This window comes from Hemiscyllium ocellatum, chromosome 2 (assembly GCF_020745735.1).
Source record: "Hemiscyllium ocellatum isolate sHemOce1 chromosome 2, sHemOce1.pat.X.cur, whole genome shotgun sequence".
NCBI lineage: Eukaryota > Metazoa > Chordata > Chondrichthyes > Orectolobiformes > Hemiscylliidae > Hemiscyllium > Hemiscyllium ocellatum.
In genome coordinates, this window is record NC_083402.1 from 73,753,018 (window position 1) to 73,775,495 (window position 22,478).

The window sequence follows — 22,478 nt, forward strand, 5'->3', positions numbered from 1 at the left end:
GGAAAGTATAGTTGCAGACCCTGTTGACAACACAAAAAGGAGGAAAATAAATTGTGCAAAGGAATCGAAGCAGGTTACAAAAAGATAGTGACACTTTAAGTGAATGATAAAGAGGTGATGGAGTAAAATGTGGGAAAATGTGAAATTATGCATTTTGTCAAGAACAATATAAATGAAACATTTTACCTAAATGGTGAAAGATTGCAGAACTTCTGAGATAAGTAGATCTGTGGTTAATTATGCTGGAGGCAGCTCACAGCAATTTTACTGGATTAATACCTGGAACGGACAGATTGTCATTTTTGGAAAGCTTGGATGGGCTAGGTCTGTACCCATTATGGTTTAGAAGAATACGAAGCAACTTGATTGAAACATAAAAATCCTGTGGGGCCCTGACAGGTGGATGTGGAGAGCTCCCTTATGGGGGATTCTAGACACTGTTTAAACATTAGGTGTCACCCATTTACAACAGAGATTAGGTAATTTTCTTCTTTCAGAGGGTCTTATTTCTTTGAACCACTTTTTCCTGAAGAAATCCTTGAATATTTTATGTATTAACGGGTTCAGTATTGAGATCTTTGTTTTTCCTAATCTAGATTAATATTCTGGATCTTGGTGTGCAGGGGACAATTTCAAACTTTGCAAATGACAGTAATCTTACAATATGAAACTCCAAAAATATATTAACAAGTTGCTGGAGTGGGTAGATAGGTGGCAGGTGAGAGTCAAAGTGGAAAAGTATAATATGGTCAGAAGAACATTGAAAGGCAATACAAAATAGGGAGTATAATTCTAAAGGGGTGCAGGACCAGAGGGACTGAGGTGCATCTGTGCACTGATCACTGAAGGTGGCAGGACTGCTGGAGACAGCAGTTAATAAAGCATAAAGTGACCTCACCTTTATTAATAGGATCATAGGATACAAGAGTAGAGAGCTGATGTTGAACTTGTACAAGACACTTGTTAGATCTCAACTGGGGTATTGTGTACAGTTGTGAGTGCCACATCACAGGAAAGATGTAAATCCATTGAAATTAGTGTAGAATTGATTTAGAAGAATGGTGCTAGGGATGAAAACTTCTGTTATGAAGATAGATGAAAGAAGTTGGGTCACTGAGTTTTCAAAATCATTTCTGAGCTGACAGAGTAGCTAGGGAGAAGCTGTTCCTGCTCATAAAGGATAAAAAAAAGCATAGATTTAAAGTGATGTGCAAATGATGCAAGGGCGATGTGAGAAACATCTTTTTCACTCAGCAAGTAGCTAGGATACTGAATGCAGTTTTTGGAAATGTAGTGGAGGCAGGTTCAATCAAGGCATTCAAGAGAGTATTGCATGATTATTTAGATAGTAATGGTGTGCAAGCATATGGGGAAAGTGCAGGAGAGTGGCTTGAATCAGAATTGGTGCAGGCACAATGGGCACAATGGCCTTCTTCAATGCTAGAACAATTCGGTGGTTTTCGGTGGTAGATAGATTCTTGTTAAGAGGTGAAAGGTCATCAGGAATTAGTCAGAGAGCGTATGTGAGGTTACAATCAGTTCAACCATGATCTTATTGAATGGCAGCAGACTTGACAGGCTGAATGCTCCACTCTTGCTCCTTACGTGTGTTTGTAAATATGTGTGCATGTTTCACGCATGCTGTCCAATTGAAACATGTATAAAACTAATGGTCGGGCACCGAACTACAACTGGGGATAATTTTAAATTTCATCCCTATAGTCAAATGGCTAGATGGATTTCTTTCTAATTCATTCTGTATCGTGGAATTGAACATGGTAATTCCGAGGAGTGCTATCTGCAAACTAAGCATCGATGTTGCAACTTTGCTATAAAAGTTGAAGTACCTCACTTTAAGTTCTTCAAGGGTGTCTTCCAGCTACATTTGGTGCACTGCATGACTCCCCGAATAACTTAAATGATTTGTTTTTCTACAAGCAGGCGAGAGAAATCGTGAAGATGTATAACAAAATAAGTAACATTTATATTTTCCCGTTCCGATGCAGGGTCACTCGACCTAAAATGTTAACTCTGACTTCTCTGCACAGATGCTGCCAGACCTGCTGAGCTTTTCCATCAATTTCTGTTTTTTGTTTCTGATTTCGGGTTTTGTTTCTGTTATCCATTAGTAATGTGATTAAAAATTAAAATATTTTTAAAATCTGTCATCATTTGTTCTTGTTAAAGGCTTCATCTCGCACCATAAAGTTGATTATTTTGACAGTACTGGATTCATACGAAATGCAATACATGTATTGAACCTGCCGGATTGCCGTCCGCATGCGTGTTGGGACCGGAACGCAAATGATTTGCAGAGTAGCTCCGGGCCGTTTTCCGCGCTGCTCCATGAGCTCCGGGCCGCGTTCCATTTCCTTCCACGAGCTCCGGGCCGAGTTCCATTTCCTTCCACCAGCTCCTCGCCGTGTTCCATTTCACGTCATCGTACAACATGGCATCGGCAGCAGCAGCAGAAGTAGCGCCAGTGAATGTCAACAATGAGGTGGGTGAAGACGCCGCGGTGCTGTATAATTAGTGGTAAACTCTTGACTGTCTATGGATATTTTATGTCCACTCCCCTGTTGGGTGGGGTGGGAGATTTGACTATTTTACAGACCTATGTTTGCAGTTTGAAAATAAGAGTCGTCTCGGGACGTCCCACAAACCCGGATTGTCTTTGGCGGCGCTTCTGGATCTGTTTGCATTATCACTTTGCATCGGAAACGCAGGGGCCAGCGGTTCCTCAGGCCCATATGAAAACGTGCTTCGCTGTAGATACAGTGGGTTGGCTTCTTTATATTGCCAATGCAAATAGAAAGTACGGAAAATACTTTGCCCCTGCAGCATATATGGAGGAGAATCCGCCTTAGACCGAAGTTTTTTAAAAAAAAGTGTTAAATCTCTCAATTTTACTTTTAGTGTACACAAAAGATCACTGAAATGGATCAGTAATTGCTTTTCTCTTCCTCACCTATCACCAGATCTGCTTACTGTTTACATTTTCTGATTTGATTTAAAATTTTTATTATCCTCAGTATTTTGGACTGTTACCCCCAGATTCCATGAACTACATGTTTACTTTGGTCTCATTTTGTGTTGTACAAATACCTACAAATCTGGAAATTGAAAGCCACCTGACTTCCTTTGGTTAAATAAAATATTTTCACTTTCCTTCCATTTTGTATACTTAAGAATATAAATAGGTGTAGTTCTAGGTCAGTTGGCTTGAACATCGAATATAACCATAAACAAACTACATCAACTCCACTTTCTCACCCTATCCCTATACCCCTTTATTCCTTTTGTGACTGGTGATCTCGGTTTTATAGGTCAGAATTTGTGAGCCTTTGGAGCAAGAGAATTTAAAAAATCTTCAACTCTGAGTACAATGGGGGAAAGATAGGCATTTAAGAACATCCTATGGAACCTCAGAACATCCGGTGGCTTTTACAGCCACTGAAATATTTCTGAAGTTTAGTAATTGCTGTGCTGTAGCAGCTAGTTCCCACACATCAAAGATGCACAAACAGCAATGTGAACATAGTCAGATAAGTTGTTTCACTGAAGCTAATTGAACACTCGATATTGACCAAGGTATCAGATAAAACTTCTTTGCTGTTCTTCAAAGTAATGCTTTGGCATCATTGTGCACACCTAAGTGGGAAGATGGCTCCCAGGTTTAATGTCTCACCTCTGACAGAGCAGTGCTACCTTGACCATAATCCTTTTGTGCTCCAAACCCTGGATCACAATTTGATTCTGTCTCCTTCTGACTATAGGAGAAGAGTGGTACCATCTCACCATGCAGATGCTTAGCCCTTAAACTTGCAGAAAAGATTTTCCAAACTACTCAGACTGAGCCCTGTACTTTCAATTCCCCACATATGTGAGAAAAAGAGAGAAAGAATGCTTTCATCTCTTCTACTTCTACAAAATTGAAATTTATTTTTCTAAGGATGAACTGAATTGAACTCCATTCAAATGCACACTTTGTTTTGGATGTTTTAGTTTAGTTTGGAGTAGAAAGTTGTATTAAGAAGCCTCATGGCAGTCTTTCTTATACTCCACCCAATTTAAACATTGTGTGAATGTCATTCATCTGATAAAATCTTGCATTTTTGATCCAGCTGTTATTAAATGTCAGTTGACATATCTCTATTAAGATAAATAACTGAGTGGAAAAGTTTTTTTTTATTTTGTGGGTGTGAGCATTACTCATCCCTAACTGCTGTGAATATGGTGGCGAGTCTCCATGCTGAACTGGTCTATGTACACATAAAGTGCTGTTAAGGCATTCTGGGATGTTTAATGCTGTGACCATGATGCAGTGGCTATATATCTCTGATAAAATGGTATGTGGGTTGGAGATAAACTTGCAGGTGGTGAACCCATGTGTTTGTAGCTCACTAGCTGGCAGAAGTCATGGGTTTGAACTGTGCTCTGACGGAGGCATTGGTGAATTGCTGCAGTCATTAAGTAGACGATACCCACTGCTGCCACTGTGCACTAGATTTGATGAAAGTGAATATTTGAGGGTGATTGGATCGCTGATCGAGCCCTCTACTGGATCTACTCCATCATCGCCAAAACCTGAACCTCTCTAACATTGCTCAAATCTGCTAAAGCTCTTACCTTTGCCTTTGTTGCTTTCATTCTGGCCTTCCATCTTCCATTCTATACAAACATGAGAATGTCCAAAACTTTACTGTCTGCATATAACATCACACTGAGACGTATTCATTCACTACCCCTATTCACACTTACATCGGCTTTGACTCAGCAGTTCATTTTAACAGTTTTCATCCCCACTTTTCACCTCTCCCTGTTACCTCCTTCAGCCCAACAAATATCTGAAATCTGTGCGTCTCCAATTCTGGCCTCTTGAAAATCTATGATTTTACTCATTATACGTATGTGTTCAGATACTTCGCTCTAGAATTACCTGCTGCTGCTCAAATCTCTGAACTTCTCCACCCATCTCTGCTCATTTTTTTTTTAGGAGACTCCCAAATCTCATCTTGATCAAGCTTTTAGTCATCTGATCTAGCACATGGAGATAATGTGCTGAACTTGTTCATCTCAACTAAACACTTATAAATTGAACCTGCAAAGGTCCCTTAATCTTGAGACTTCCTATACTTTCATGTAGCTGAAGCTTTATATCTTGGCAGAGTTTTTCAGGCTTGCAACATTTCTTTTGTATTTTTACTAGTTATATAACAGCTAAAATAACAATAGACTAAGAGTACTGAAAATCAGAAATAAAAGTACATTCAGTGCAATGAACAGATTTGTCAACATCTGTAAGGAGAAAGAACACAATATTTTAAAACATTTATTCTGTTTCTTCTCTTTGCAGATGCTGAGAGACCTGTTATGTATTTCAAGGAATTTTCTACAAGTCGCCCCATTGCAAAGGAATTTACATTCTCGATAGGAAGCAAATGGAAGATATTAACACATGATTATTAGTCAGATATCTCCTTCAAATATTTTTGTTTACAACTTGTCTGTCTCACCACGTTTCTGATCTCTTACCTTTTCTTCTTTGCCTAATTTTTCAGCATTCCGACTTACTTATACCATTAGTAGGTTGCTACAGAAACTTATTTGCTGGTAACATCAGAATTGTTTCCCTACATTTTAATCAGTTAACCAGTCTTCTTTCGTTTTTTTTTAATGTGATGGTTGCAAAGTTTGTTGACTCCATTCAAAGCATGCAATTTAGGTGGATACAAGTGAAGTAATGACGGGGTGTTGCAGTTTTGGGTATAGTTGGTATTAACCTAATTCTGTGTCACCTTTGCTGAATTAATTTTTGGTAAAGGTTCTTTAGTTACTTTGCTATTTTTGCACTTTTACTTCTGAGCAAAGATTATAGCCCAAGGAAGAATTTCCTGTGTACAATTAAGGGTCATGTTTTAGGTAATTTCAGAGTACTGTCAGTTCTACTATAACGTGTGGTATAAGAAAATCATGTAATAGCACCATTTAGAGTAATGGGGACAAGTCGCATTATAACCAATACACGCTTTAAAACTTTGTGTTTTAGAAGCAGTGTCCTCAATTCATCAATCGTGTTTTTGCAAATTAGTGGTAATGAAATATATGTTATAACTGAAGGACTTAGACTAAAAGTATCAATAATGAGGGAGAAACTTCTGAGAATCACTTCTTAGGTTACTCCATAATATGGACATTTGACAGTGATGATAAATTAGCCAAATACTGATACAATCTAACGTAATTATCTTCTTGGTCAAAGTTATCTTTGCATTCTGTACTACACTTTTAAACTCACCAACAGCTTGAATTTGTATAGCACCTATGTATTTTGATATTGTACTTGGTGAAGTACCTCACAGGGAAAAGTGAGGGATAGGACAATCATAAATTTCAGGTGTGGGTTTGAAGGATGACTTTGAAGAGATGAGGAACCAGAGGTTTATCAAGCTGACCTGGAAACCACTGGAGTAGTTAAAGGAATGACTTGAATTTTATTTTATCAGGAGATAGGTCAAGATGTGAAGGCACATGATACTGTGGAGTAGCTTATCTATGCATTGTGGAGAATGTGGGATCAAATTATGATATGGGATTTCAATAGGATGTCAAAATTATGGACTTGCTTGGTTCAACTTGAATTTGAGTAAAAAATGAGGTCTGCAGATGCTGGAGATCACAGCTGAAAATGTGTTGCTGGTCAAAGCACAGCAGGCCAGGCAGCATCTCAGGAATAGGGAATTCGACGTTTCGAGCATAAGCCCTTCATCAGGAATCTTCAACTTGAATTTGATTCAGGTTGCTAAGGAAAGGAATGGAATTAATGGACAAATCTCTCTCTTGACGTTGTGACTTTGGCTGATAATTTGATGACATTTATCCTGAGGAAAATATTTGGTTCATCCAAGACTGGATATCAGATAAGTCATCTTGAATATGCAGTAGCAGTGGTGGAGTACAGTGAGCAGGCAGGAGCTTTGTTCTGTGTACTTTTTAAAGCTGGCTCCATGTCTTCTGATGTCACGAAGGGGCAATGTGTGATGAGGAAAAGGGAGTGGACCAAGATTAGGTCTTTCGTGACTCTGGTTCAGAATTGAAGAGAAGATTTTGCTGGAGAAACTCTGGCTACATGTTAATTGGTGTGTTAGAGCCAAGAAGTGGTTGTGACGATGCGTGGGTCAACAGAGGAAGGTTTTAGAGGAAGACATTATAATTGAGTGTGGCAAAGGTCATGGAAAATTGAGCAAGGATGAATACTACATGAGGTGAGTTGCTGGCATGGATTGAGGATTAGCTGTCTGACAGAAGGCAGAGAATTGGGATAAGAGGTTCTTTTTCAGAATGGCAGCTGTGACAAGTGGTATCCTGCAGGGTTCAGTTGTTCACTTTGTATATTAATGATCTGGATGAAGGGACTGGGGCATTCTGGCAAAGTTTGCCGATGATACGAAATTAGGCAGACAGGCAGGTAGTACTGAGGAGGCTGCAGAAAGATTTAGGCAGTTTAGGAGAGTTGTCAGGAAATGGCTGATGAAATTCAGCATGAAGAATACAGGCATGGACTATTTTCTAAATGAAGAGAAAATTCATAAAGCCAAAGTACGAAGGGATCTGGGAGTGCTAGTCCAGGATTCTTGAAAGGTTAACTTGCAAGTTGAGTCCGTGATTAAGAAAGCGAATGTAATGTTGTCATTTATGTCAAGAGGGTTGGAATATAAAAGCAGTGATGTGCTCCTGAGACTTTATAAAGCTCTTGTTAGGCCCCTTTTAGATTTCTGTGTCCAATGTTTGGCTCTACATCTCAGGAACAACATTCTGGCACTGGAGTGTGTCCAGCAAAATTTCACATGGATGATCCCTGGAATCGTAGGCCTAATATATGATGAACGGCTGAGGATCCTGGGATTATATTCATTATAGTTTAGAAGGTTGAGGGGAGATCTAATAGAAACTTACAAGATAATGCATGGCTTAGAAAGGGTGAACATTGGGAAGTTGTTTCCGTTAGGTGGGCAGAGCCTTAGAATTTAAGGGGGTCAATTTAAATGGAAATGAGGAGACATTTCTTCAGCCAGAGAGTGGTGGGCCTGTGGAATTCATTGCCACGCAGCACAGTGGAGGTCGGGACATTAAATGTCTTTAAGGCAGAGATTGATAAATTCTTGATCTCGCAAGGAATTAATGGCTATGGGGAGAGTGCAGGTAAATGGAGTTGAAATGCCCATCAGCCATGATTAAATTGTGGAATGAACTCGATGGGCCAAATGGCCTTACTTCCACTCCTATGTCTTATGGTCTTACACCACAGTCAGAGTAAAATCTCATGTAATTTGAGACACTCAGGGCCATTTTAGTGTGACAGTAGCAATCTGATAAGAGGTGTACTTGTAGGAAAATTTGGCATGAATTAAGGGGATGGTCAAGCATTCATAGTGAGACTAAGTTTTTTTTCCAGGTGTAAGTGGTGATTTGTACGTTGAAAAGGAGGGGATATACCTGAGGAAAAATAATAACTTACAATGCTAGTTAGTATGGCACCCATTTTATAAGTAAATATCAGATGATTTCCAGTTGCCATGAAAAATGACACCCCTGACATATTATGACAGTCACTTGTTTTCAGAATTGGTGAGCCAAATCTGAGAGAATGTAATGAGGCTGTGCTAGCTGGCATAGATGATCTTTGACTTAGCTATACAAAGTATCTGGTGAGTTCATGGTCTTCTGGATAACTATTGTGCGAGCAAGTACTCCAAGTCAGAATATAGCAATTGTGATTTGAGCATAGGATCTGAAAGTATTTACACAAGCATTTACCTTTTATTCTATGCACTCTATATTAATGAGACCACCATCCAAGTGATTCACTGATTCAGAGAATTTTTTAATTGAGTTTTTTTACAGAAACCTGGAAGTTTTAGATGGAAACGAGAATTGGGTGGTTTCTGTAAGTGTGTTTTACCACTTTTTTGGTGTTGAAACTTCCAGTCATAGGGTAAAGCAAGCTTTTGGGTCATTTTAAATCGTGAGAAATGACGAAGCACACTCACTCATTAGCTACACAGACACTAACTTAGAGATGGGCAATAGCATAATGGTATTATTGGAAGACCATTAATCCAAAGACCCAGGTAATGTCCTGAGGACCTGGGTTTGAATCCTGCCATGGCACTTGGTAGAATTTGAATTGAATAATAATCTGGAAATAAGAGTCCAATGATGGCCATCGGACCATTGCCACTTGACAAGAAAAACACATCTGGTTCACTCATGTCCTTTAGGGAAGAGAATCTGCTATTGTTGCCTGGTCTGGCCTACATGTGACACCAAATCCATGTCGATGCAGTTGATTCTTAACTACCATCTGGGTATTGGGATTAGACAATAAATGCTAGCTCAGTCAGTGATACCCACATCCCATCAATTAATTTTCAAAAGTAAAGATGGATTCTTCACTTTTGAAAAGAATCGCCCCATCATAATCGTCTCTTTTATTTTTGTAAAATAACTTTCCAGAAGCATAATTAAGCAGTCGTTAATTTTTTTGTGCAGAAATCATAGAAGCTCGCTTGGCCTTCAGTGGCCACCTTGAATCATGGTAAGTTGTCCATATGCAGCTTTTATCTTTAAAGTTTAGAATACAACATAAATTCTCTCCATAAAATTGCAGGTATGTGACATCAGAGCTGAAAATGTGTTGCTCGAAAAGCGCAGGTCAGGCGGCATCCAAGGAACAGGAGAATCGACGTTTCAGGCATAAGCCCTTCTTCAGGAAGGGCTTATGCCCGAAACGTCGATTCTCTCCTGCTCCTTGAATGCTGCCTGACCTGCGCTTTTCCAGCAACACATTTTCAACTCTGATCTCCAGCATCTGCAGTCCTCACTTTCTCTGGTATGTGACATCAGCCTGACACTGGACAGGAGTTACGCCAAAAAGGAACAAAGTTGGCATTGTCATTTTCTATCAGAAATATGATCAGAATTTGTGAGCTGGGTGCCCAGCAGTTGGACAATGATGGAGGTTCACATTTTTAAAGAAAAGTTGTTGGATAATCTGTTAAATGCCTACATGGTTAATAGATTTCAAAATGCACAGCGCAATTCTATCAAATTGTTACAGACTTTTAAGAGATTGTATTAAAATTTGATTAATTTAAGGTCCCAGGATCAGTATTAGCATTTAAATTGGGACTTGTACTAAGGTTTCTGAGATGGATTGACTTTTGGTTCTAATTGGTAGATGTTCTTGAGTGTTCTTGTTGTATTCCGTCTCTATCTTGAAAACGAACGATGGAGAAACAGTCCCTCCCTTCAGCCAAAGTGGAACAAAATAAAAGATGGGTGGTGTTGCAAAGATCAGATTATTCAGTGAATGCGAGATCTTGACAGTAATCCAGTGAGTGTCGATACAGTGGAATTCTTAACATCAGACAAAATGGGGATGACAGTACCTTGAGCACTGTTCTTTCCTCAACTATTTTCCAATGTGACCCTAATATAGACATAGAGTCAGAGATAACAATTGAAAATTAACATGACCCTGTTATTGAAATTCTTACAAGCTTGATGTAAGATTTATTTCAGCAAGTAACAGCTTTTGGAGAATCACTTAATAAGCTTTGCGATGCCTGTGGAGCATGTCAAGCAAAGCTCCCTGAACAAGGGAACCATCCTCCCTTTAGACAGGGTTGTACATCACGGTCAGTCATGCACACAAGACACAACGCCTCGTAGTCACCCAAAAACAATATAAAGTGATTAGATTATTTCCAGAAACAGTGTGCGACTACGTTGTCACATCCTGCCTGCAAGACAGAAACTCCCTACCCCCCCCACCAGACATCCAATTTCTTACATGTCAGCAGAACAAATTAACCCTTTAACATTTCGTTCCCAGACACCAGCAAAACACAAATAGCAATAAAGCACCACAGTAACATTCAGTGTAAAACTAGTAAAGTTTGCATGCCATACATTAGATGCTGATCTGTCATACAAGTGTGAAATGGTATATTTTCAGGGTACATTTTTAAAAAATGTTACTACTTGTTCATTTTTTCATTTAGATCTGTTCACTTTGTGTACTTTGACCAGGAAGTAATGCTTTGATTACATTTTTAAACATGCTACTGATTTATAACAATACCACACCAAGCTTGTCCAAATGCCATCTTGAAATCATTGATACTAATGTGAAACGAGTCAAATAGTTTGTAATTTGAAAGTCTTAGCATAAACGTATTCTAATATCGACATCATATTTCTATAAGCTGAAGTTTCTCTATAGATTCTGTTACACAATGCAGCTTTAGAATAAGAATGGATTTAGCTTGCAAGGTAAGTAATTTATCTGAGCTTGGAACCATGTTCCTCACATGGTTGCAGAAGTGGACATAGTATTATAGTTGAGGCTTAACCAGAGTTTTCTAAATGTTCAATGTAACTTGATATGAATGTCCTGGAAAGAGTGCAGATGCAAATCTCAAGAGTTAAGTTTCTCATTGCTGAAGCCAGTTGGGAGGATAGATTGAAAAAGTTGGGACTGCTGTTACAGAGATGAAGGCTAAGAGGAGACCTATTAGAGGTTTTCAGAATCATATTGGGGACAGGATAGAGTAGGAAGGAAGAAACAGTTCCCATTTTTGAAGGGATCATGAACCAAGGAACACAGATTTAATGATTAGTAAAAGGAGCAAATGTGATTTGAGGAAATTTTGTTTTCACAACTGATAGTTGGATTATGGAATGCTTATGGAATCCAACGCCACGTGGTGTTGTCCAACACCATCAATCTGTTCAGGGAGCGGAGTGTCGTATTTCCCCTCCAACTCTATTTTGATTTAACCCCTGCCCTCCCCTTCATTTTTTGATCATGCAGCATTGTCCTTTGATGAGAAGGGCACTGCTTGTCACTGGCCACCCTGGTGTTTCCTTTCTTCCTAGTGGTGGAAACTGAATAAAGATTTGTACACATGTTGTTTTTCAGTGTCTCTCGCACCTGCACACACACATGGGTGCTGGAGAAAATATAAGCACTACCACACTTAGGCGGTAGTGTGGGGTAAAGAGAAAAAAAGGAGACTGAGTCTCAGTTAAGGGCAATGATTCTGCTGAGGAAAAAAAACGAGAGAAAAAAAATCCAATGCTTGGAAGTGTGTTGGAGGCAGGTTGAATTGAACTGTTCAAGGAAATACCAGATGATATTTATCCAATTAATGTGCAAAGTTGTAGGAGAAAGTTCGAGATTGGCACCTAGGTAATGGGCCTCATTTGAGGAGCTGGTGTTTGCACAATGGGCTGAATGGCCTTCCTTTGCACTGTAACAGTTCTGTGATTGAGTGGATGAGTTAGATCCCAGAAAGAAATCTTGCTTGATGGATTTTTCTTTTAATTTGACATTGTGGTCATTCACTGAAACAGGCACACAGGCTGCAGATTTTCTTTGACACTAAAATAGAAGTTTTTTTACACTTTTTAAAAAAAAGAACAAACCAAGCTATGCATAAAACACAGTTTGAAAGGTAGAGTCATAGAGTTGTATAGCATAGAAACAGACCCTTCAGTCCAATGTGTCCATGCCAACCAGATATATTAATCTCCTCCCATTTGCCAGTGTTTTGGACCAGACCAGACCTTACCCCCACCCCCAAATATTTTAACAAGGTAGCCTAGACCCTAATCTTTTCTTATTTTAAAGACAGATGTGAAGTGGATTTTCCAGGTAACTATTCAGCTTTAAACATAACAATTTATTTAAACACTACACTTGAAACTACAACAAAAGAAAATGGAAGTTAGGGTAACTTTTGGGAAAACTTAACTGACTTGATACAGTAACTATTACTAATGAACTGTTCCAATATGGTAACATCCCATAAAGGCATCCCTTGACAAATAGGTAAATTCAAACATGCATTCTTATAGGCAGGCGCGAACAACATAGAGAGAGATCGCCAGAAGAAAGTCACCAGTTCTCTACTGAAACTTGCAACTCCCCTGGACACTCCTCTTGTGACTGTTACAGCTAAAAACAAATAGAAATCTCTACTGGGAGAACTGGCCACTCCCCTTCCATGATGAACTGTTACTGCCTAGACTCTTCAGCACCTCTATCTTTACAACTGCTCTTGAAACAAACTAGGCCAAAGAAACCACCAAAATTTGATCCAAATTCCTCTAAACCCATCCTATTCATTAATTCATACAAATGCCTTTTAAATGTAATTGTACCTGTCCCCACCACCACCTCTGGCAACTTGTTCTATACACCCATCCTCTGCATGAAAAGGTTGCTCCATGGGTCCCCTTTAAGTCTTTTACCTCAAACTTTTGCGCTCTAGTTTTGGACTGCCACCACCCCTGGGAAAAGATTTTGACTGTTCATCCTACCCATGCCCCTCTTGATTTTATAAATCTCTATAAGGTCACCCCTCAGCCTCTGAAACACTGAGGTGGGGTAGGGGGGAGGAGAAGCCCTAGTTGGTGTAATTAATGAACTATTTTTACTGAAGAGAAGTTTGTGTGCGAATAAATTGTTGGGCTTCCTGGAGAAAGAGTGTCACTCTACTGTTAGAGTATGTGGTAGTTTATATTTACCTCTGCTTATAAATTACACTCCCTCCACTATTACCCCTTGCTTCAGTGGCTGAGCTTTTATCCCTGTGTGCTGGTCTTTTATTTGTTTGTAGGCAATATATGAGCGATTCCAACAAAACTTAGCATATACAAAGGATTTGGCTGGTCAAAGAACAGACTAGCTTTAACTGCTGATATGGATCACGCTACTGAAAGTTTTGAAAAGTTCTGTTAACTTTGAGACAGGTTGAATTGGTTTTGAAAGAATGTTGTGGGTTTTAATTCGAATTGTTTTTATGTGGAATGTTGGGGATTGTTTCAGCTGCTGTTGTGTAATTTGTCACAGCTTTTAACCTGTGAGCTGATTTTTCAGAGCCAAATTTAAGGCTAGGACTGGCTTGTAGTCTCTTCAGTGAGGTGAAAGCTCTTAATATGTTTCAATTTTTTTGTCAAGTTTGTAGTGTCAAGGAAAAAACCTTGAGGAAAAGCTGCATAATTGTAATAAAATTGAGTTATAATCTCTAGATCAGAAGTGAAATCCCCCATTGAGTGCCCTTGTGTTTCATTACTTTCTAAAGTTTGATTGTGCTTTTAAACTATTTAAGGAGAGACATGTTAGCTGAGGTTTGAGTTGGACACCTATAAATAGATACTGATTTAAACTGCGGTTGTTTGGATTAGAAGGGGCTTGCTTATAATCTGTAAATAAATACTTATTAAAGTGTAAAAAGGTTGGCTTCAATTATTATCCTTGGTGGAATATGACCATAAGAGAGTGAGCACAGGAGATTTTCCTACTTGAGAACTGCCAAGCTCCAGCACAATTGACCCATTGCCCTAAGGCCATTCTATGCTATTAAAACTTGAAACCATCCCTGTGCTACTAAATATGAGATCTACTATGACAGTGTTTACTGTTGTCTCTAACTATGTTTATCTCAGTTTGAAAAGCCTTTTGAAAAATTACTGACATTTGTAGTTTGTCTTGTATTCAAACACGTTCAAAACACAAACTGTTAAATAATTTGACATTTATACAGAAAGTGTATAAACTGTTATCAATTCAGTTTGCCATCTATATCTGTTTATTTTGCTGTTTTGCTTTCAAACAAAATAAACCATTCTTTTATTAATTTATTTTTTCTAACTTTCTTTGTACCAAAAAATGCACAATACACCAGGTCACAACTATAAGCATTAACATTGTCCAGCAATTTAATACAGATGGAGAAATACAGGTGAAATAAGATGGGGTACTTGAAAGATTTAGAAGATGTTAAAGGATGAAGGCCATAATGACACCATACTGATATGGGCAGGATGTGTGTTGGAAAGCATTGACGTATGTGGAGACTTTGGTGAGAGCGTCAGGGTTATCACCAATTTCAAAGCCTTTGCTCCAGTTAATGGACATTCTGGTGGGAAATGGGGGCAACAATTTGTTGACCTGTTGACAGGGTTTGAGGTTTTGGATTGTGCAATGTGGGTAGAATTCACTAAGTGAGCTCCAGCAGGATGTGGAGCAGTTGACTAGGGAAGGGGAAAGGGGACGCTGTTGTTGGTAATTCACCACTGATTCGGTGTATTGCTCTTTACCATAAGTGGAGACACAAGCAAAAAGCTTGTTCAAAGACAATTCAAGCTTAAAATGGTAGTAGTGATAAGAAGGTAAGAGTATTTCTGTGAAATGCATTGTTTTATGACATACAGGACAATGGTCAAAATCTAAAATGTATTTCTCAGAGCTTTAGTGCTGACTTAGACATAGTCTATGTTTTCTGCTGATGGATTTTTAGTTTGCTATATTGGAGGGTTTACTTGATTGATCCATTTGTTGTCTCCTTAAGCTATGTGTTGAATGCATTTTACTGGTACTGTTTTCAAATATTTGGTTATTCTAGCCAGTTATAACTAACACAGAAGGAACTTCCTCAAATGGACTTTGCATCCTCAACTGAGTGATAACTTTCAATCTGTAAGACATCCTAAAATACTCCTCATCAAATGTTTTCATTTTAGTTGGATCTTAGTGTCTGAATAACTTAAGTTTAGAAATGATAGATTTACTTTTCAGTTGTTTTGTAGTAATATTTACGTGTGTGTGTTCATATATATATTTAACTTGCAGTATCAACTGAGAATTATATAGCCTTACATATAACAGTTCAAACTATATTCAATTCAGAATCCGAAAGTGTCTTACTTTGAAAATATTAAGTACATATTGTTCCTTTGATTGACGTTTAGTATTAGCTGGGCACAGTATATTTACATATGAATAGGAATCTGGGACAAAATTCATTTCTGGTATTCTAAGAATTCAGGGTACATGAAGGATGCTGTATTTGATAGTTAGAGAGTATTAGTGACATTCTATTCTTCCCAGTTTTAAGGGGGTGGATTATTGCAAAGTGTTCAGTAGTTCACTTGAAAGTGGCACAGGGTCACAGACAGCGGGAAAAGACAGTGAGTATAGGAGACAAAAAAGTTCAGCTGGAGACTCCATTTTAGGGGTACTGTAGTTAGCTATAACATTGGGAAGGTAGCTGAACTTCATTCTACCTAGACGATTTCTGTGAGGTGTCAACAGCAGTTGCTGTTAGAATGCAGGAAGGTGTCCTGAAAATTAGTAGCAGCTAAGTCAGGACTTAGAGTTCTTGGAAAGATGTGAAAGTGTTTGCTTACTCTATTGAAGGGTGAAGGACTCCGAGGTAGCCTGTGAGCATCAGTACTTCAGTGCAGTTGAGAAGCTTGCGGCCATATTTGTTTGATGCAGCTGAGTAAGGTTGAAACTTGGTGTGGATGGGAGCAGGGGAAGGTGGAGTGTTACTGTTGAAGGACTGGAATTGTGCTTGTCAGGGTCTAAGGGAGTGTAGATACAGAGAGAGACTGATTGACTAGACTGAAGCAGCCCATGATGCAGCAAATAAAATGAAGAATTTTGAACCCTTATGATGTTATAGAATCATAGAGTCATAGAGATGTACAGCACGGAAACAGACCCTTTGGTCCAACCCGTCCATGCCGATCTGATATCCCAATCCAATCTATGTTTCCTTATTAGCTTCTTGTAATGGCAGAAAAATCTGGGATCTGACTTGACTGCATTTGCTATTCGATATACTATGTGAGGTGTTCAATTACCCACATTTACCACGTTTAACTCTAGGAGTTAAAATATAAATTGACACATATTATAGATCTATGATTGGTGTATAGTGAATTTCATTGTTTGGCCAAAACAAATTTCATTGTTGATTCGCTCAAAGTTCCTGAATCCCAAACTTTATCTAGTTTTTCACGTAAAAGTTCTGATCCCTATCCAGATTGTAACATAAATTTGGCAGTAAGGCCTAGGATCATAATTGATCTGATATTCCAAAATTGAGTGAAATACCTATAAATAAGTTCTTTCAATATGTCAAATTTATCCAATAAATTGGATAAATTTCGCCCACTATATGCCATACAAAACTCTAAGTTCTTGGCTGACAGAACTGAAATAACTGCTCATTGCTCATGTGGTGGTGGAGATTTTATAATTGGGCTCATCACCGAGTTAGGGAAAGGAGAATTGGCTCGCCCACTGTCCTGATCAATATCTGGGAACATTATGTGAGGATGAGATTAATCTTGTCTGTGGTGTCCTCCACAACGAGGTAATAGGACTGTAAATATGTATTCCAGCAAAAAACTTAAGAGTACCTTCAGAAGAGCAGCCTAAATGGCTGGATTATAGGATTGTCAAGGAAAAGAACAGAAGCAATAAAATATCAAGTTTTCTCTTTCTTCCATCATTATCCCCACTAGGTGGCAAGAGAGGACAAGGCATTGTAATAGTGTCATATTGTAGCCATAGAACTACATGGTTCATATTGCACTACAAAACAGTAACACATGATTCCTCTACGTGGTATTCCAGAAGGTGTTGGATGAGATGCCACATCAACGGTTTTTGCAGAAAATAACAAGTCATGATTTAGGGGGAGCCATATTGGCATGGATGGGATTGATTAGTTAGCTAGAAGCTGAATGTAGGTGTAAATGGGTTGTTTCCTAGTTGACAAAGTGAAACGAATGGTGAGCCACGGTGATCAATGCTCGGTCCATTTTTGTTTACAGTTTATATATTGAATAACTTTTATGAAGGTACAGAAGGTGTGGTTACTAAATATACTAATCATACAAGCTACAAAGGGATTGTTGCCTACTCACTCAAACTGTCAGGAAATGGCAGTGTAATGTGGAAAAATGTGAAATCATCCATTTTAGCATGAAAAAAATTTTAAAAAGATACTCCCTAAATGGTGAGAGATGTCCGAAATAGAGAGGGAACTGGGTGTCCTACTGCATGAATTGCATAAATGTTAGTATGCAGTTATAGCAAGTAATTAGGCCAGCTCATATAATATTATCATTTTTTGCAATACAAATTGAATACGTTATGCTCCTCTTGCACACATGTGAAGCTGCATCTGCAGTACTGTATAACAGTATTGTTCTCCTTATTAAAGATGTAAATACAGTGAAAGTAGTTCAAAGAAGATCTGCTGGAGAAGGAGCTGATTTGGCCTGAACAGACTCTTCAAATGAGCATTATTGCCTCGTGCCAATCTGCTGCCTTTTCCCCATATCATTCAAATTTAAAAACAACTTTTATTTTCAATTCAAATATTCATGCAATGCCTTTAATGTCTCAACTGAACCTAACTTCTTCACACTTCCAGGCAGTGCGTTCCATTCCCTTTTTGCTATGTTATAAAGATTTTTTCTGACATCATTTCAAATCTATGCACACTCATACCTTTTACAAAACAGAACAGCTGCTATTCAATTTGTCCAACCCAGACATGATTTTTAAAAAGCTTGATTAAACCTCCAAGCGGAACAGTCCAACTTGTTCAATCTATCCTCATCACTGAAGTTTTCATTCCTGGAACCATTCTTGTAAATTGCTTGTGCACTCTGGATGTGGTGAGGATGTTTCTATCTGAGAACTGGGTGGAGTGGGGGGGGGGGTTCACTGTTTAAAAATAAATGGTTGTCTATTTAAGACAGATTAGAAGAACTTTTTTTCAGTGCGTTGAGAATCTTTAGAACTCCTCCTCGCATGGCACTGGAAGCAGAATCTGTGATTTTTTTCAAGGAAGAAGTAGAATGTGGAACAGATTAAAATGTAATAAGATCAGCCCTGATTCTGTTGAATGATGGAGCAGAGTTGCCTATTGCTTCAGATGTTCATATGTACCTTTTTTAAAAATTGCAACACAAATTGCAAGAGCAGAATTGTGTGGTTGGGTTGAAATAGGCTATTTATAATTGTACAAATGATTTCTTTGTATAACCACACTGATGTTTGAAGTTGTAAGCATATGACCTGGGTACATGGTAATTCTGAATTTAAATACAATATTGACCAAGTCTATTATGTATTAAATGGTACATAAAGGTTTCTCATGGACAGCTTGTAGTTATTTGCTACTCCTGTAGGTGGCATTGTGAGGTATTTTCAATGTTGAGTTGCAGAATTAATAAATAGAGCACACAACCTTAAAGTTGTACAGCCTGGACATTGGATTCCCATAATTCATAGCTAGTTTCTGAAATTCTTTTACCCTACTTTACCTTACTTTTTCTTCCAATACATTTCTAATATTTGAAACAAAGATTTTAACATCTTTATGTCCAAATGGCATATTTTGTTTTGCATGACCAAATTGTCCATTGGATCTTTTTAAGGTCTTCATTTAAAGTTTCTACTTCAAGCTCTCAGTATCTCAAAAGCCTTAACTCTGACTTGGTATTATGTCTAGTGCTGTGATTTTGAGATTGATTTGGATTGTGCGTGCTCTGTCTTCACGATGTCCTTCATTATCTTTGCATCCATCAGTTGGTGAAGAAAATCTTTCATCGCCTCCTAGGGGCTTGTGCCTCTAAATTTCTTTTGGTTTTTCAAGTAAAGCTTCTAAAAGCTTTGGAGACAAGATTTATATTTTTCTGTGTATGTGGGATGAAAGTAATTTGTTCTAATTTCACACACATTGCAAATTTACTTTAATGTTCAATAACTTTTCACAAGTCTCGCTTTAAAACCTCGAGTTTGAAGACTGAACTTGGAGTTGGCCAGTGGGAGAGGGAAACAAGTTTGTTTCATGTGACTGATTATCCCTATTTATTGTCAAATATGACTACTAATCACACCACTGAAGCCATGGCTATAATTTCAACTCTCCATTTTCAAATTTGCATTTTGAAAATAAACAAACTTTGGAAGAGGCTAATGGAATCACATGTGAGATAAATGAGAATGGAGTAAAAGTAGAAAGAGTAAATGATACAATCAAGGAACAGATAGGGAGGAAGGGAATGGTTAAAAAAATATTAGGAGTTTGATGTAAGCGAGTCTGGGGAAAGCACAAATCAAGACAGCAGGGATTGGAAAGAATCTGCTTAATTTATGTTTTCCCCAGCTTCCACATCTCTCGTGTAGCCTGCACGCTCTTTTAAAAGATGCAGAAGACATAAAAACCAGAAGACTAGAGAAGGATCAGTCCCAGCAGTTGGAGAGGAGATGATCAGAAGAGATCAACAACTCCAAAGTAGCAGAAGTCAGATAGAGAACATACTCAACAATACTTCATCCCAACAAACTTGGCACATGAAAATCCAAGGGAGATCAACTAGTCATATGAGAAGAATTATTCAAGTTTTAAAAGATAATTGGATGAATAGTTGGAGGCACAACATTTGCAGGATTATAGGCAAATGTCAGGAGATTGGGACATTTAAAGAATTGGCACAGGTATGGAGATGACAAATGGCTTTTTTTTAAACCTTTAAATGATTCTATTACACATTAGTCCACGGGCAATAATTTATATAACCAAGAAGAATAGTACTAAAAGCACATAAATTTGCTTCACTTTTAATCAACTCTTCAAGTTCACTGTTTTTGCATCACCATGATGAAAGTATAGAGTTAGCTAGGAATCTTAACTGTGTAACATTGGAGCTACACTAACAAAAGATCAGCTGCAGAATTGTGGGGAGAAGTACGCAGTCTGACATTTTATTTTAGTTTGCACGTAAGTTCAATATCATATATAATGCCACATCTTCTGAAGTTTCATTTCAACCAGTAACACTGCCTCTTTAAGATGAAGTAGCATAAGATGAACAAAACAGCATTTTTACTGACTAATCCATGAATTTGCCTCAGTGTCTGACAAACGGAATACATCAATCAGAAATGGTTACAGCTGAGGCTATGCTGACTTTAAAAGACAGTTTTCACAATCTTAACATAGTATTCAAACCCTTTAAATCAATAACTTCATGTCGTTCATAATAAAGCAAGTATTTAATTCTCCTGTGCTTAAAATCAACAAATGAAACAGGCTATAGGAACATTTTCTGGTTCAAAAATAATTTTTACAAGTCTGGAGTTTACATTTTTATTTATGTGTTTCAGAGTAGAAGTCCTGTAACTAAATTTTTTAATTACCTATTTGGGGATGGAATTTTATTTGTTTTAAGGGTGGAATTTTATTTGTTTAGAGTGCGTTGGTGTATTTTCCGCAGGGCACTGTGCCACTTTACGTAGTGACAAAAAAACTAATTATTCCGTGTTACACATTTTTGGTGAGTCAGTGCAGGAATATTTAGAGGGTTGTTGGGGAAGGAAATTAGCTTGCATGCTGAAAAATGTATATGTGTATATAATGAAGATGAGATGCTTAAAGCTTATGTAATTATTAGTGATACAAGCAAAAATTACTTCTGAATTATTGCCAGCTTTCAAAAATCATTTTAATTAGTCTACAATCATTCTGAAATTATTTTAAAACAAAAAAACCCCGCAAGTCAGCTGCTTTAAGGATCATTGACTTCAACATCCTGTGAGAACAATGTTTTGAATTATTTATGATAGCTATCTTCAATACTGATATTTGGTTCACGCTTACTTAGCGGGTTATTTTTCACGCCATCTTTAAACCTCAGATGCTGTTGTGCAGTGGACAATAGTTCTTCAGTGGACGTTGGCCATACAGTTACCAATCCATTCTTGATTCCATATTTGGTTCCATATGAGAACAGTTCTTTATTCAAAGCCCCTTAATACTTTAGTGATCAGTTGTGTTTTTTGTTTTATGAATCATAAAATGGACTTACTTTGAAGTTGCCTCTGAAATTATTGATCAAATTCTGAGTGTAGCACGAAGTAAAACAGAATCAATAATGCCACTTATCTTTTGCTTCAACTGTTCTTTTTCTCACTGAACCAGATTCACTGAGAAAATTCACATGGGTAAAGTATGTGCACACTCATTCCTTCCTTCCTTGCCTGGCAAATGTTCCATTCAACACTGACAAGCCTCCGTGATAATTGCCAATGTTAAAGTGATCTTGGATTTATTTCAGGCCAGCTTCAAGGGTAAGACATGCCAACAGACTGGCAGAATTAATTCTTTTGATGCCCAAAAAATGGGCACAGTAAAGTCTTAATTCTCTTGCATTGAGTTTGTCCCAGAGAATTTACTTAGTTCCCAGCTTCAATCAACAGTGATCTCCTTACAAGGGGTTTAGATCTGAAGAAAATGTTTGCACCCCTTCTCTCCCCTCCCACCGAAACCAAAGTTAGGTGACCGGTTAGTCGTTAGACAGCTGATAATTGTGTTGACGTGGGCCTGTGCTTTTTTTTTTCCCCTGAATATTTTGGCAACCTGCAGCTGAAACATTTTTCAAAGCCAATACTGAGTGTGAGATCATAAGAATCTCCTTTAGATATAAATTCAAGAATGTTGGATAACTTAGCGTGCAATTCTTGGCTCCAGTAATGTGTAAAGTGGATCAAGTCCATTCTAAATAACTAACTGTCAAACGAATATGCTTGTTTCTTTGAG

At 38.1% G+C, this 22,478-nt stretch overlaps 1 protein-coding gene across 2 annotated transcripts in view; it reads left to right on the forward strand.

Annotated features, from left to right (window-relative positions):
* Positions 1-2,296: 2,296 nt before the first annotated feature.
* Positions 2,297-22,478, forward strand: part of srfbp1 (serum response factor binding protein 1) — a 215,718-nt gene continuing 195,536 nt past the window's right edge. For both annotated transcript variants that reach the window (XM_060844698.1, XM_060844708.1), the window contains exon 1: positions 2,297-2,500. In XM_060844698.1, the coding sequence (XP_060700681.1) occupies positions 2,450-2,500 (51 nt within the window). In that variant the 5' untranslated portion in view covers positions 2,297-2,449. The remainder of the gene's footprint in view (positions 2,501-22,478) is intronic.